General features: G+C 38.3%; 1 protein-coding gene across 1 annotated transcript in view; it reads left to right on the plus strand.

The window, feature by feature from the left end:
• The window catches only part of ACAD11 (acyl-CoA dehydrogenase family member 11), a 115,680-nt gene that overhangs the window by 10,247 nt on the left and 89,116 nt on the right, over positions 1–16,317 (plus strand). Inside the window, exons 2-3 of the mRNA XM_069565630.1 lie at positions 7,786–7,885; positions 10,049–10,174. Coding sequence (XP_069421731.1) covers positions 7,786–7,885; positions 10,049–10,174 — 226 coding nt within the window. The remainder of the gene's footprint in view (positions 1–7,785; positions 7,886–10,048; positions 10,175–16,317) is intronic.

Genomic DNA, 16,317 nt, shown 5'->3' on the forward strand with positions numbered 1-16,317 from the left:
GAACATTCAGGTTTTAGTTAGAGCAAGAAGGCGAAGGGTCCTTTCGGAGAAGAGATTGGCACTGTATGTGATTGTGGTGCTGAAAGACAGTGAGTTTCAGGGTGCATGATGTAAAGGTGTTGGGAGTTGGGGGCATGAGGGTCGGGGTGAGAGAAGACTAAGGACTGTATAGAGCCTTATGGGAATTAGAATGCAGAGGATAAATGGTGACATGAGCATGTAGGTCTTTTGTTTGATAACATAAACAGAGATAAAGAGCATTATGAGACCAGTCCTGGTGGTTTTAAGACAGCAGTGCTATGAGTGATGGGAAGTAGGAAGAGATAGGTGTTTGGGAATGGGGATAGGCAGTCTTATTCTAAGTACTCCAAGTTAACTTTTTTTCCCCCCACAACTGATGCCAATATAAAAAAGAGCTTTGTGTTTTGACATGAATAGCTCTTTCCACTTATTTATTATGTGGATAAAGTGAACCTGTATTATTCTCTTTCTCTGTGTGCATTTAAGTATACAGATGTCTATTTGTTGGTTTTGTTCATTCGCTAAGTCATGTCTGACTCTGCGACCCCATGAACTGCAGCACTACAGGCTTTCCTGTCCTTCACTATAGCCCTGAGTTTACTCAAATTCCTGTCCACTGAGTCGATGATGCCATCCAACCATCTCATCCTCTGTCACCCCTTCTCCTCTTGCCTTCAATCTTTCCCAGCATCAGGGTCTTTTCCAATGAGTCAGCTCTTTGTATCAGGTGGCCAAAGTATTGGAGCTTCAGCTTCACCACCGGTCCTTCCAATGAATATTCAGGGTTGATTTCCTTTAAGATTGACTGGTTTGATCTACTTGCTGTCCAAGGGACTGTCAAGAGTCTTCTCCCGCATCACAGTTTGAACACACAAAAAAAGTTCTTCAACACTCAACCTTCTTTATAGTCCAGCTCTTACAACCATACATGTAAGAGCTGTATGGAAAAACCATAGCTTTGGCTATATGGACCTTTGTTGGCAAAGTGATGTCTCTGCTTTTTAATACACTGTCTGGGTTTGTCATAGCTATTCTTTGAAGGAGCAAGCGTCTTTTAATTTTGTGGCTGCAGTCACCATCTGCATTGCTTTTGGAGCCCAAGAAAATGAAATCTGACCCTGTTTCCATTCTTTCCATATCTATTTGCCAAGAAGTGATAGGATTGGATACCATGATCTTCCTTTTTGAATGTGTCGCTCAGTTGTGTCCGACTCTTTGTGACCCCGTGGACTGCAGCCCACCAGGCTCCTCAGTCCATGGGATTCTCCAGGCAAGAATACTGGAGTGGGTTGAATGTTTAATTTAAGCCAACTTTTCACTCCTCTTTCACCTTCATCAAGAGGCTCTTTAGGCTCCTCTCTGCCTTCTGCCATTAGAGTGGTATCATCTGCTTATATGAGGTTGTATGTATTTTTCCCAGAAAGTTTGATTCCAGTTTGAGCCTCATCCAGCCTGGCATTTCACATAATGTACCCTGCACATAAGTTAAATAAGCAGAGTGACAATATACAGCCTTGATATACTCCTTTCCCAATATCAAACCAGTTCATTGTTCCACATCCATTTCTAACTGTTGCTTCTTCTCCTGCATACAGGTTTCTCAGGAGACAGGTAATGTGGTTTGGTATTCTTTAAGAAATTTCCACAGTTTGTTGTGATCCACACAGTCAAAAGCTTTAGTGTAGTCAATGAGGCAGAAGTAGATGTTTTTTTAGAATTTATTTGCTTTTTCTATGATCCAGCGTATGTTGGCAACTTGATCCCTGGCTCCTCTGCCTTTTCTAAATCCAGTTTGTACATATGGAAGTTTTCAGTTCACGTACTGTTGAAACCTAACTAGAAGGATTTTGAGCATATTCTTGCTAATGTGAAATGAGTGCAATTATATGATAATTTGAACATTCTTCGGCATTGCCTTTCTTTGGGATCGGAATGAAACTTGACCTTTTCTAGTCCTGTGCCACTGCTGAGTTTTCCAAGTTTGCTGGCATACTGAGTGCAGCACTTTAGCAGCAGCATCTTTTAGGATTAGAAATAGGTCAGCTGAAATTCCATCACCTCCACTAGCTTTGTTTGTAGTAATGCTTCCCACTGCCCACTTGACTTCACACTCCAGGGTGTCTGGCTCTAGGTGAATGACCACACCATCATGGTTATCTGCGTCATTAAGAACTTTTTTTATACAGTTCTGTGTATCCTTGCCACATTTTCTTAATCTCTTCTGTTTTTGTTAGGTCCTTGCCATTTTTGTCCTTTATTGTGCCCATCTTTGTATGAAATGTTCCCTTGGATATCTCCAGTTTTCTTAAAAAGATCTCTAGTCTTACCCAGTTTATTGTTTTCCCCTATTTCTTTGCATTGTTCACTTAAGAATACTTTCTTATCTCTCCTTGCTATTCTCTGGAACTCTGCATTCAGTTGGGTATGTCTTTCCCTTTCTCCTTTGCCTTTCGCTTCTCTTCTTTTCTCAGGTATTTGTAAGGCCTCCTCAGACAATGACTTTGCATTTCTTCTTCTTGGGGATGATTTTGGTCACCACCTCCTGTACAATGTTATGAACCTCCATCTATAGTTCTTTAGGCACTCTGTCTACCAGATCTAGGCCCTTGAATCTATTTATCACCTCCACTATATAATCATAAGGCATTTGATTTAGGTCATACCTGAATGGCCTAGTGGTTTTCCCTACTTTCTTCAATAAGTCTGAATTTTACCACAAGGGGTTCCAGATCTGAGCCACAGTCAGCTCAAGGTCTTCTTTTTGCTGACTGGGTAGAACTTCTCCATTTTGACTGCAAAGAATTTAGTCAGTCTGATTTTGATATTGACCATCTGGTGATATTCATTTGTAGAGTCATCTCTTGTGTTGTTGGAAGAGGGTATCTGCTATGACCAGTGCATTCTCTTGGCAAAATTCTGTTAGCCTTTGCCCTTCTTCATGTTGTACTCCAAGGCCAAACTTGCCTGTTACTCCAGGTATCTCTTGACTTGCTACTTTTGCACTCCAGTCCCCTATGATGAAAAGGACAAATGTCTGTGATTTTAATATGTTAAATAGTTATAATTTAATTAATATAGTAATTGTAAATAGTATATTAAGAAGCTTAAATAATGATTTTTTAAACTGTCAGTGAACCGGCTTCCTACAAATCAGAGTCCTTCAAACTTCATGACTCTGCGAAATGTGCTGTATTGTGTTTTGTTCAAGTTGGTTGATTTTTGCAGTCATGGATCCAGAAAAGGCACCTCTGAAGATTAGCCACCACTTCCAGGGAATGCCCAGCAAAGCACCTATCATGATGCCTGTTCTCTGATACACTATGGTGGAGTTTTGGATCCTCTCCAGCTTTTTCTGCTGATGTTAAATTCTTCCTTGTTAATAATCTGATTCTCGGCCAGCCGTTTGTTGCTTCCATTGCAGTTGTCAAGAATCTTCTGACTTCCTTTGATTCTGCCTTGACATCTCTTCTACCATGGCTCTGAATCCTAGTTTGGGGCAAGATTTTTGGGGATATTTTGCGTCTTCTCATCTCCAGCTTTGTATTTTTAAGTCTTTTGAACTATATACTCAATATTTTCTATGCTTAAACACCATGATATTCGTCTTTTAGTCTTCTCTTCTCTCGATCTCTAATCCACAGCAAATACATTTGAAGAACTATTGGCATCAGTATCAAAAGTTACTGTTTCAAAGAACACCATAGCAGTGCCTGTGAGTTCAGTTGCCAAGCTGGTTGTTATCCTGCATCATTGCTCACTCAGTTCCGTATACCTCAGTGAGCATACCAACCTGACTTTAAGAGTAGATATGAAGGTCTAAGTCCACTTGGTATTAACTGCTTGCTATGGTGCACTTGGTCAGAATAGTCATGACTCCACAAGTAGTTTCAAAATTAAAGAAAAAGGAGTGATATCAAAGAACAGTAAATTCTAAATAACTTCAAATTTATCTCCAGACAAGGGACAAGATGGCTATCTTCAGTTCAGTTCAGTCGCTCAGTCGTGTCCGACTCTTTGCGACCCCATGGACCACAGCACACCAGGCCTCCCTGTCCATCACCACTCCTGGAGTTTACTCAAACTCATCTCCATTGAGTGGGTGATGCCATCCAACCATCTCATCCTCTGTCGTCCCCTTCTCCTCCTGCCTTCAATCTTTCCCAGCATCAGAGTCTTTTCAAATGAGGCAGCTCTTCACATCAGGTAGCCAAAGTATTGGAGTTTCAGCTTCAACATCAGTCCTTCCAAAGAACACTCAGGACTGATTTCCTTTAGGCTGCCTACATAGCTGCAAACATATGTGACCTTTATCAGGACTGATGCTTTTTAAAAATTTCTTGCTATTGAAAAAAATCTTATAAGAATATCTCCAAGCTTGGAAGCTTGGAGATGCAAATAGAGCCACCTGGCTCTAGTAGCCAACTAGTAGGATTACATCATGGATCTGAGGCTAGCATGTTGTGAGAAAAGTGTTTAAAAAAAAAAAAACCACAAAACTTTTCTCCTGTTCTATAGACTTCCTTCATAGCTCATTCGGTAAAGCATCTGTCTCCAATGCAGGAGACCTGGGTTCAATTCCTGGGTCAGGAAGATCCCCTGGAGAAGGAAATGGCAACCCACTCCAATATTCTTGCTTGGAGAAACCCATGGACAAAGGAGCCTGGCGGGCTACAGTCCATGGGGTCACAAGAGTCAGACACGACTTAGTGACTAAACCAACCAACCATAAACAAATTAACTTTCTAACTCTGTTACTCTGGAAACTTGGTAAGGTGGAGTGTCAGCTGTGTTTCCAAGCAAGAGCACTTATGTTGAAAGTAACATCTATTTGATAAACTGCATCTGAACTGGAAGGCCTGTAAATGTATCTGGTCAGATATTTTATGCTTAACTAAAGTATCTGGTCAGATATTTTAGGCTTAACTTGGGGCTTTTCTACCTTTAGTCTGTTCTTAAAATTGGTCATGTCTCTTGTTAGAGGACTGCTCCTGGAGATGATGGAGTCATCATGGTGTGGAGCATGAGGCTTCTAAGCCAGGGCGGCACTCACACTCATCCACTGTGGTCTCATTCCTTCAAACCTGAGCCATCACCATAGGGACACAGGAGTTATAAGGTAGATCCTAGACTGCTGCATGGACCTACTGTAAGGACCTTACCAAAGAAACTCATCTGATGCTATCCCGCTGGCATACTGTATCTCCTGTCTTCCTGTGCTTCTAAGTAAAACCAGTGCTAAGATTCTTTGAGATTTCTTGTCTAGTCAAATGAGTCTACCAAATGAGTGTTCCTAACTGAACACTTAAATGCAAAGATTCCATCTTTGTAATTAAGGTTCAACAAATCAAAAGTGTCACATGTTTGATTATAAATCAAGCCATTTCTTTTAGTATTAAATGTCTTGTTCAAGTCCTAACAGTCTTGTTCAAGTCCTAACAGTCTTGTTCAAGTCCTCAAATAGTTATGACCTTTGACTCATTGATGATTCTTATCATATTGATACCATCAGTGGATTCTATACTATATGGAGGCCTGATGGTTAGAGTGGTAAAATGTAGTCAGTAATTTGTTCACAGTGCACAGTGTTGGTGATGGTCTTCCCCTGCTGGGATTCTGCTTTTTTAATCTTTTTTGTCTTTGTTAGAACCATGGATGGTGGATACTTGCTCAAAGGAGATGCTTTTAGTTTGGTGGGGTTTTGTTTGTTTGTGTGTTTGTCTGTTTGGATAAAATTCATGCTATGTTAAACTTGAAATTTTAACTATTTTAAGTGTATAATATAGTGGTTTTTATTAATTCACAATATTCTGCAGTCATCACCACTATCTAATTCCAGGAAATTTCCATCACCCTACGAAACCCTTATCTCACAATTTCCCCTTCTGCTCATCCCCTGGAAACCAATAATCTACTTTCTATCACTATGGATTTACATATTCTGAACATTTCATAGAAATGGAACCATATAATATGTGACCTTTGGTGACTGTTGTTTTTTTTTTTTCACTTAGCATAATGTTTTCAGAGCCAATCCATGTTTTAGCATGTATCCAAACTCCATTCCTTTTATGGCTGAGTAATATTCCATTATATGAATATATCATATTTTGTTTATCCATTCATCTGTTGATGAACATTTGGATTGTTTCTACTTTTTGGTTGTTGAAAATAGAGCTGCTATGAATATTCATGTACAATTTTTTGTTTGAATGTGTTTTCAGTTCTCAGATATATATGTTAGAGTGAAATTGCTGGGTCATACGGTAACTATATATTTAATAAAAAGCTTTTAGTTTTTCTTTTATATTTCACCTTGGTCATTTACCATCACAAAACACCAGTGCTTCATAAATGACTGCGTTATCAGAAATGCATCGAAGCAGACATTTGGCATTAAAAAATGTCTTTGTAAAGTTCATCGCAACTTGACTCTTTGGAGCATCACAGATAAATTGTCCCGTGTCAAGATAGACAACACAGGGGCTTCCCTGGTGGCTCAGTGGTAAAGAATCCACCTGCCAATGCAGGAGACATGCATTTGATCCCTAATCTAGAAAGATCCACATGTCACAGAGTAACTAAGCCCGTGAGCCACAACTACTGAGCCTGGTCTCTAGAGCCTGGGAACCGCAACTACCAATTGCCCTGCAACTACTGAAGACTGTGGGCCTAGAGCCTGCACTCTGCAACCGGAGAAGCCACATCAACAAGAAGCACATGCACCACAACTAGAGGATAGCCCCGGCTCTCCACAGCTAGAGACAAGCTCCCACAGTAATGAAAACCCAGCACAGCCAAAAATAAACAAATGAATTCATATTTTAAAAAGATTAACAATACAGCTTGATGTTGTCCCATTTGCTGACACTGTGGCAATGATTTTCACTTTCCTATGCTTAAAGGTGCTCACCCAGGATTAGATGGTGCTTTTTAGTATGACTGCTGGAGAGGATGGGTTTTGCTTATCTGAGTAAGATGTAGAAACTGCAGGTGCTGCTGCATTCAATCTGCTTTTGTTCTTTGCAGATGGAGGCTGGAAGCCTAGGGTAAAACTTCAGAGAAAAATGTTTTTTAACTTTCTCTTCTTACCTATTACCTCAGGGATTAATTCTTCTGCTTTTTTAGTTCAAAGCCTCTCTTTCATGCTATTGAATTCTTTAAAAGTTGGGTAAATGAAGGTATAGATTAAATAATTTTGGCAGCTGGAGTGTATTTTCTTAGCCCGTGTGAGAATTTCTGTCCACAGAGCAGGGAAAGTCAGTGCCCTGGTGTCTGTGAGTTACCTGGGGCACTATTGCACTTCCTGGCCCAAATACCCACTCTAGGACCTTGCTTATCAGAATTCCCATTTCAGAGAGCTGTACTCGCAGTTCTCTCTCCAATGGAAGATGAGGGAACAGTTGTTTCAGCATCTTTTAATTAATTTGCTGACAGATCCCCTACAATCTCTTCTCCCAGCCTTTCTTTACTTAGATCTAGACGTTTTTCTAGGGATACTTCTGATAAAACTCATGATTTGCAGGCGGGAAGTAAGATCTTCTCTTTTACCTGTGTGGATTATAGATTTTCCAGCTGCCAATGTGTTACCGTCTGCTGTATATAATCCAAAAATGAATGTTCTCAGCCGCTGGTAGCACCCCTCTTGGCTTTCTAGCATTGAAGTGGGTTTATTTTCATTTTGTGTTTTCTTCTGAAATTTCAGCAGAATGTGGGAGAAAAGAAAAATATATCTTTGTTATTGGCCTTTTCTCTGTTCTTATCTAGATCAGGACAGTCCAATCCAACCTTTTATCTCCAGAAAGGCTTTCAAGCATATGTACTCAGAAAAAAACCACCTGGTTTACTTCTTCCTAAAGCACATAAGGTATGATATACAAATGCAATGTTAAATTCCTTGTTGACTAATAAATGCATTTTATACTCACAAAACAATTTAAATTGCTTTTAAAAGTACTCTCACAATTGTTAAATATAGAGAATGCATTTTATTTCTTAGATGAAAATTTCACTTGAGTTGTATTCCCACCCCCTTTTTGTTTTTATCACTGATTTGAGTTTGAAATCTAAGGCTGTGTTTAAGCTGGTAATCTTGAGCACTATCCAGTCCTCTTGTGGATTTGATTCCTTTGTATACAGTTAGCTAGAAATACAGTTAGCTAGAAATACGGTCACCTGATGAATATTTTCAGAGCTGCTCATTTATAGATGTTTTGTACTTTGATTAAATTATGTTTTAAAAGGTACATTATTATATCTTATAACAATATCTATTCACTGAATACTTTAATATATTTGATGTAATAATCCTCTGATCTTTTGGTGATAAAAATAAATATTTGAATAATCATAATATGCTGTAGGACAGGGAGGCCTGGCGTGCTGTGATTCATGGGGTTGCAAAGAGTCAGACACGACTGAGTGACTGAACTGAACTGAATATGCTATAAATATTAGACAGTGAGACTTATAAAAGATTTTTGTTAAAAACTGATTCTTTTCAGAAAACGTATTATCTATGGATTTTTAGAGAAAAGAACATTAAAATCATGATGCATATTTTGGATATTATTATAATCATGTATAACAGATTATACATGCTTCCCAACCCAAACTGACTGGAGATGGGCCACTGAAAGGTGGGTTTAATATCACAGTAATAGAAAATGCAGATTCTGACTATGATATTCCCAGAAAATGAAGTGACCTGCATGCTTAAGATCGAAAAAGTTCAGGAACTTTTCTTAAGCCTCAACAAGGCATGGATGAAAGAGAATCCCCACCTGCAGGGAGAGATTTATGCCCCAGTAAACAGCTGGATTTGTCTCTCTTCTTGATAATACCCTGGATATCTAGAAGACATCAGAACATAACATAATGCTTTCAGCCCAAAGATCTAAAGTACTTTTGTTTCAACTCCTTTCATTTTTCCCATATCTGCATTGGAAAAAAGCAGTGTTCCCACATGACATCTTCTTTATGAGCAGCCTCCACCGCCCCATGCCACCCCTATTTCACAGCACCAGAAAGCTTCTTTCTATAGCTGTTGGCGTCTCTGACTGCTCTCACCTTGGTTATGGGTTTAGTCATTTCCCTGCTCTAGTTATTGCAGCAGTGGCCGGTTTATCCCTCTGGTCAAAGTGAACTGCATGGTTTCTTCTCCTTAGAAGTGATCAGCCTGAGTGTGGGGAAGGGGACTTTGCAGGCAGATTAGTTGGCATCAGTGTTCTGCTATAAGCTGTGTCCCTGGATTCTGAGTGATAAATGTGTACATCTTTCCTGGTTGAGGAAGGCCTTTTCTTCACCTATCTTAGCTGAGCTTCTGTGTCAGTACCAAGTTGCTTCTCATTGTCTTCTTACCCAGTAGTTATCTTGAGTTCCATGGCAGCCCTGGGTGCCAGGAAGAATCCCTACACCACTGCCTTGAAAACAAGTCCCTCCATTGATCTCCAGACAGAGGGGGTACATTTCCTTTCTACCAGCACCCACAGGCTTCCACCAGTACCCTCTAGTTGACTATGCCCAGAGCGTTGAAATAGAGACTTGCCTGAGCCCCATGGTAGACTGGAAAGGGATTGGTGGTGGGGAGCAAGAGCAAGAGTGAGTCAGCAAGCAGGGACTGATAAGAAAAAAATGTTGTTTTCGTTTTTGTTTTTGTAATGATATCTGCAAAAGTTTATGGTCAGAAACTGTCACCTTCATATTATCAGTCAGATTAAGCCCCACACATAAGCCTGTCCTTTTAGCCTAATTAGCAATTATTGTTGTTGTTTAGCAATTATTGTTGTTGTTTTTATTTTAGTTGCTAAGTTCTGTCTGACTCTTTTGCAAGTACCAGCCTAATTTATCATTGTAATAATCGCACTAAGACTACTTTTATGGACAATACTAAGGAAATTATTATCCTCTGGGTTATATTGTTTGTCACATTTGTTGATACCGTTTTAAAATTAATTTCTAGCCTTAATGTCAGCTCACAAGTAATTATTAAATTTCTGTATTTCTGATTTTTAATTATCATCTTATTTAGATTGATAGAGAATTTAAAGTCCAGAAAGCCTTGTTTTCAGTTGGATTCCCCGTTCCCAAACCTTTATTGTACTGCAGTGATCCATCTGTCATCGGAACAGAATTTTATTTGATGGAACATGTACAGGTAAATTAACACTTAATTGTGCTTTGTTGCTTTTCTTTTTAGTTGTGAAATTACATGTTAATAAATGATAGCTTATCAGTCAGCATTTTAGGTAGTTTGCTTTGCAAGGGCTTAAACTTTTTTTCTTTTTATTAAAGCAACAGAAATGTATCCTCTCATTTCCAGAGGCTAGACGTTTGAAACCAAGGTATCAGCAGGATTGGTTCTTTATGGAAGCTTTTATTTTTGTTTTGCTTTTTAAATTATTTTTTATTGAGATACAGTTAATGTACAATATTATATGTTACAGATGTATTACATAGTGATTCACAATTTTTAAAGGTTATACTCCACTTAGAGTTATTTTATTTTATTTTTTTTTTGGCTCTAGTCTATGTTTTATTTATTATTTTATTTATTTATTTTTTATTCTTTTTTTTTTAACTTTGCAATACTGTATTGGTTTTGCCATACATCAACATGAATCTGCCACGGGTGTACATAAGTTCCCACTCCTGAACCCCCCTCCTACCTCCCTCCACATACCATCCCTCTGTGTTATCCCAGTGCACCAGCCCCAAGCATCCTGTATCCTGCATTGAACCTAGACTGGTGATTTGTTTCTTATATGATATTATACATGTTTCAATGCCATTCTCCCAAATCATCCCTCCTTCTCCCTCTCCCTCACCCACAGAGTCAAAAAGTCTGCTGTGTACATCTGTGTCTTTTGCTGTCTCACATACAGGGTTATCGTTACTATCTTTATAAATTCCATATATATGTATTAGTATACTGTATTGGTGTTTTTCTTTCTTGCTTACTTCACTCTGTATAATCAGCTCCAGTTTCATCCACCTCAATAGTACTGATTCAAATGTATTCTTTTTGATGGCTGAGTAATACTCCATTGTGTATATGTACCACAGCTTTCTTATCCATTCATCTGCTGATGGACATCTAGGTTGCTTCCATGTCCGGGCTATTATAAACAGTGCTGCGATGAACATTGGGGTACACATGTCTCTTTCAATTCTGGTTTCCTCGGTGTGTACGCCCAGCAGTGGGATTGCTGGGTCATAAGGCAGTTCTATTTCCAGTTTTATAAGGACTCTCCACACTGTTCTCCATAGTGGCTGAACTAGTTTGCATTCCCACCAATAGTGTAAGAGGGTTCCCTTTTCTCCACACCCTCTCCAGCATTTATTGCTTGTAGACTTTTGGATCTCAGCCATTCTGACTGGTGTGAATGGTACCTCATTGTGGTTTTGATTTGCATTTCTCTGGTAATGAGTGATGTTGAGCATCTTTTCATGTGTTTGTTAGCCATCTGTATGTCTTCTTTGGAGAAATGTCTATTTAGTTCTTTGGCCCATTTTTTGATTGGGTCGTTTATTTTTCTGGAATTGAGCTGCATAAGGTGCTTGTATATTTTTGAGATTAGTTGTTTGTCAGTTGCTTCATTTGCTATTATTTTCTCCCATTCTGAAGGCTGTCTTTTCACCTTGCTTATAGTTTCCTTTGTTGTGCAGAAGCTTTTAAGTTTAATTAGGTCCCATTTGTTTATTTTTGCTTTTATTTCCAATATTCTGGGAGGTGGATCATAGAGGATCCTGCTGTGATTTATGTCAGAGAGTGTTTTGCCTATGTTCTCCTCTAGGAGTTTTATAGTTTCTGGTCTCACGTTTAGATCTTTAATGCATTTTGAGTTTATTTTTGTGTATGGTGTTAGAAAGTGTTCTAGTTTCATTCTTTTAAAAGTGTTGACCAGTTTTCCCAGCACCACTTGTTAAAGAGACTCTTTAATCCATTGTATATTCTTGCCTCCTTTGTCGAAGATAAGGTCTCCATAGGTATGTGGATTTACCTCTGGGCTTTCTATTTTGTTCCATTGATCTATATTTCTGTCTTTGTGCCAGTACCATACTGTCTTGATGACTGTGGCTTTGTAGTAGAGCCTGAAGTCAGGCAGGTTGATTCCTCCAGTTCCATTCTTCTTTCTCCAGATTGCTTTGGCTATTTGAGGTTTTTTGTATTTCCATACAAATCTTGAAATTATTTGTTCTAGCTCTGTGAAAAATACCGCTGGTAGCTTGATAGGGATTGCATTGAATCTGTAGATTGCTTCGGGAAGTATACTCATTTTCACTATATTCATTCTTCCAATCCATGAACATGGTATATTTCTCCATCTATTAGTGTCCTCTTTGATTTCTTTCATCAGTGTTTTACAGTTTTCTATATATAAGTCTTTAGTTTCTTTAGGTAGATATATTCCTAAGTATTTTATTCTTTTCGTTGCAATGGTGAATGGAATCGTTTCCTTCATTTCTTTTTCTACTTTCTCATTATTAGTGTATAGGAATGCAAGGGATTTCTGTGTGTTGATTTTATATCCTGCAACTTTACTATATTCATTGCTTAGCTCTAGTAATTTTCTGGTGGAGTCTTTAGGGTTTTCTATGTAGAGAATCATGTCATCTGCAAACAGTGAGAGTTTTACTTCTTCTTTTCCAATTTGGATTCCTTTTATTTCTTTTTCTGCTCTGATTGCTGTGGCCAAAACTTCCAGAACTATGTTGAATAGTAGCAGTGAAAGTGGACACCCTTGTCTTGTTCCTGACTTTAGGGGAAATGCTTTCAACTTTTCACCATTGAGGATAATGTTTGCTGTGGGTTTGTCATATATAGCTTTTATTATGTTGAGGTATGTTCCTTCTATTCCTGCTTTCTGGAGAGTTTTTATCATAACTGGATGTTGAATTTTGTCAAAGGCCTTCTGTGCATCTATTGAGATAATCATATGGCTTTTATTTTTCTATTTGTTAATGTGGTGAATTACATTGATTGATTTGCGGATATTGAAGAATCCTTGCATCCCTGGGATAAAGCCCACTTGGTCATGGTGTATGATCTTTTTAATGTGTTGTTGGATTCTGATTGCCAGAATTTTGTTAAGGATTTTTGCATCTATGTTCATCAGTGATATTGGCCTGTAGTTTTTTCTTTTTTTGTGGCATCTTTGTCAGGTTTTGGTATTTGGGTGATGGTGGCCTCATAGAATGAGTTTGGAAGTTTACCTTCCTCTGCAATTTTCTGGAAGAGTTTAAGTAGGATAGGTGTTAGCTCTTCTCTAAATTTTTGGTAGAATTCAGCTGTGAAGCCTTCTGGACCTGGGCTTTTGTTTGCTGCAGGATTTCTGATTACAGTTTCAATTTCCGTGCTTGTGATGGGTCTGTTAAGATTTTCTATTTCTTCCTGGTTCAGTTTTGGAAAGTTGTACTTTTCTAAGAATTTGTCCATTTCTTCCACTTTGTCCATTTTATTGGCATATAATTGCTGATAGTAATCTCATATGATCCTTTGTATTTCTGTGTTGTCTATTGTGATCTCTCCATTTTCATTTCTAATTTTATTGATTTGATTTTTCTCCCTTTTTTTCTTGATGAGTCTAGCTAATGGTTTGCCAATTTTATTTATCCTTTCAAAGAACCAGCTTTTGGCTTTGTTGATTTTTGCTATGGTCTCTTTTGTTTCTTTTGCATTTATTTCTGCCCTAATTTTTAAGATTTCTTTCCTTCTACTAACCCTGGGGTTATCCATTTTTTCCTTTTCTAGTTGCTTTGGGTGTGGAGTTAGGTTATTTATTTGACTTTATTCTTATTTCTTGAGGTATGCCTGTATTGCTATGAACTTTCCCCTTAGCACTGCTTTTATAGCGTCCCACAGGTTTGGGGTTGTTGTGTTTTCATTTTCATTCATTTCTATGCATATTTTAATTTTTTTTTCTTCAGTATTTTCTTGGTTATTCAGAAGCATTTTGTTCAGCCTCCATATGTTGGAATTTTTAATAGTTTTTCTTCTGTAATTGAGATCTAATCTTAGTGCATTATGGTCAGAAAAGATGCTTGGAATAATTTTGCTTTTTTTGAATTTATCAAGGTTAGATTTATAACACAGGATCTGATCTATCCTGGAAAAGGTTCCGTGAGCACTTGAGAAAAAGGTGAAATTCATTGTTTGGGGGTGAAATGTCCTATAGATATCAATTAGGTCTAACTGGTGTATTGTATCATTTAAAGTTTACGTTTCTTTGTTAATTTTCTGTTTAGTTGATCTGTCCATAGGTGTGACTGGGGTATTAAAGTCTCCCACTATTATTGTCTTATTGTTAATTTCCCCTTTCATGATTATTAGCATTTGTCTTACATATTGTGGTGCTCCTATGTTGGGTGCATATATATTTATAATTCTTACATCTTCTTCTTGGATTGATCCTTTGATCATTATGTAGTGTCCTTCTTTGTCTGTTTTCACAGCCTTAGTTTTAAAGTCTATTTTATCTGATATGAGTATTGCTACTCCTGCTTTCTTTTGGTCTCTATTTGAGTGGAATATCTTTTTCCAGCCCTTCACTTTCAGTCTGTATGTGTCCGTTGTTTTCAGGTGGGTCTCTTGTAGGCAGCATATATAAGGATCTTGTTTTTGTATCCATTCAGCCAGTCTTTGTCTTTTGGTTGGGACATTCAATCCATTTACGTTTAAGGTAATTATTGATAAGTATGGTCCCATTGCCATTTACTTTATTGTTTTGGGTTTATACACTTTTTTTGTGTTTCCTGTCTGGAGAATATCCTTTAGTATTTGTTGGAGAGCTGGTTTGGTGGTGCTGAATTCTCTCAGCTTTTGCTTGTCTGGAAAGCTTTTTATTTCTCCTTCATATTTGAATGAGATCCTTGCTGGGTACAGTAATCTGGGCTGTAGGTTATTTTCTTTCATCACTTTAAGTATGTCTTGCCATTCCCTCCTGGCCCGAAGGGTTTCTATTGAAAGATCAGCTGTTATCCTTATGGGAATCCCCTTGTGTGTTATTTGTTTTTCCCTTGCTGCTTTTAATAGTTTTTCTTTGTGTTTGATCTTTGTTAATTTGATTAATATGTGTCTTGGGGTGTTTCACCTTGGGTTTATCCTATTTGGGACTCTCTGGTTTTCTTGGACTTGGGTGATTATTTCCTTCCCATTTTAGGAAAGTTTTCAACTGTTATCTCCTCAAGTATTTTCTCATGGTCTTTCTTTTTGTCTTCTTCTTCTGGGACTCCTATAATTCGAATGTTGGAGTGTTTCATATTGTCCTGGAGGTCTCCGAGATTGTCCTCATTTCTTTTAATTCGTTTTTCTTTTTTTCCTCTCTGCTTCATTTATCTCTACCTTTCTATCTTCTATTTCACTAATCCTATCTTCTGTCTCCGTTATTCTACTATTTGTTGCCTCCAGAGTGTTTCTGATCTCATTTATTGCATTATTCATTATATATTGACTCTTTTTTATTTCTTCTAGGTCTTTGTTAAACCTTTCTTGCATCTTCTCAATCCTTGTCTCCAGGCTATTTATCTGTGATTCCATTTTGATTTCAAGATTTTGGATCATTTTCACTATCATTATTCGAATTCTTTGTCTGGTAGATTCCTTATCTCTTCCTCTTTTGTTTGGTTTGGTGGGCATTTCTCCTGTTTCTTTACCTGCTGGGTATTCCTCTGTCTGTTCATCCTGTTTATTTTGCTGCATTTGGGGTGGCCTTTCTGTATTCTGGCAGTTTGTGGAGTTCTCTTTACTGTGGAGTTTCCTTACTGTGGGTGGGTTTGTATCAGCGGCTTGTCAAGGTTTCTTGGTTAGGGAAGCTTGTGTCGGAGTTCTGGTGGGTGAGCTGGATTTCTTCTCTCTGGAGTGCAATGACATGTCCAGTAATGAGTTATGAGACGTCAATGGTTTTGGAGTAACGTTGAGCTGCCTGTATATTTAAGCTCAGGGGTGTGTTCCTGAGTTGCTGGAGAATTTGCATGGTATGTCTTGCTCTGGAATTTGTTGGCCTTTGGGTGATGCTTAGTTTCAGTGTAGGTATGGAGGCGTTTGATGAGCTCCTATCAATTAATGTTCCCTGGAGTCAGGAGTTCTCTGATGTTCTCAGGATTTGGACTTAAGCCTCCTGCTTCTAGTTTTCAGTTTTATTTTTACAGTTGTCTCAAGACTTCCCCTTCTATACCACACTGTTGATAAAACATCTAGGTTAAAGATGAAAAGTTTCTCCACATTGAGGGACACCCAGAGAGGTTCACTGAGTTACATGGAGAAGAGAAGAGGGAGGAGGTAGTTAGAGATGACTGGAA

The sequence above is a fragment of the Ovis canadensis genome, chromosome 1, assembly GCF_042477335.2.
Source record: "Ovis canadensis isolate MfBH-ARS-UI-01 breed Bighorn chromosome 1, ARS-UI_OviCan_v2, whole genome shotgun sequence".
NCBI lineage: Eukaryota > Metazoa > Chordata > Mammalia > Artiodactyla > Bovidae > Ovis > Ovis canadensis.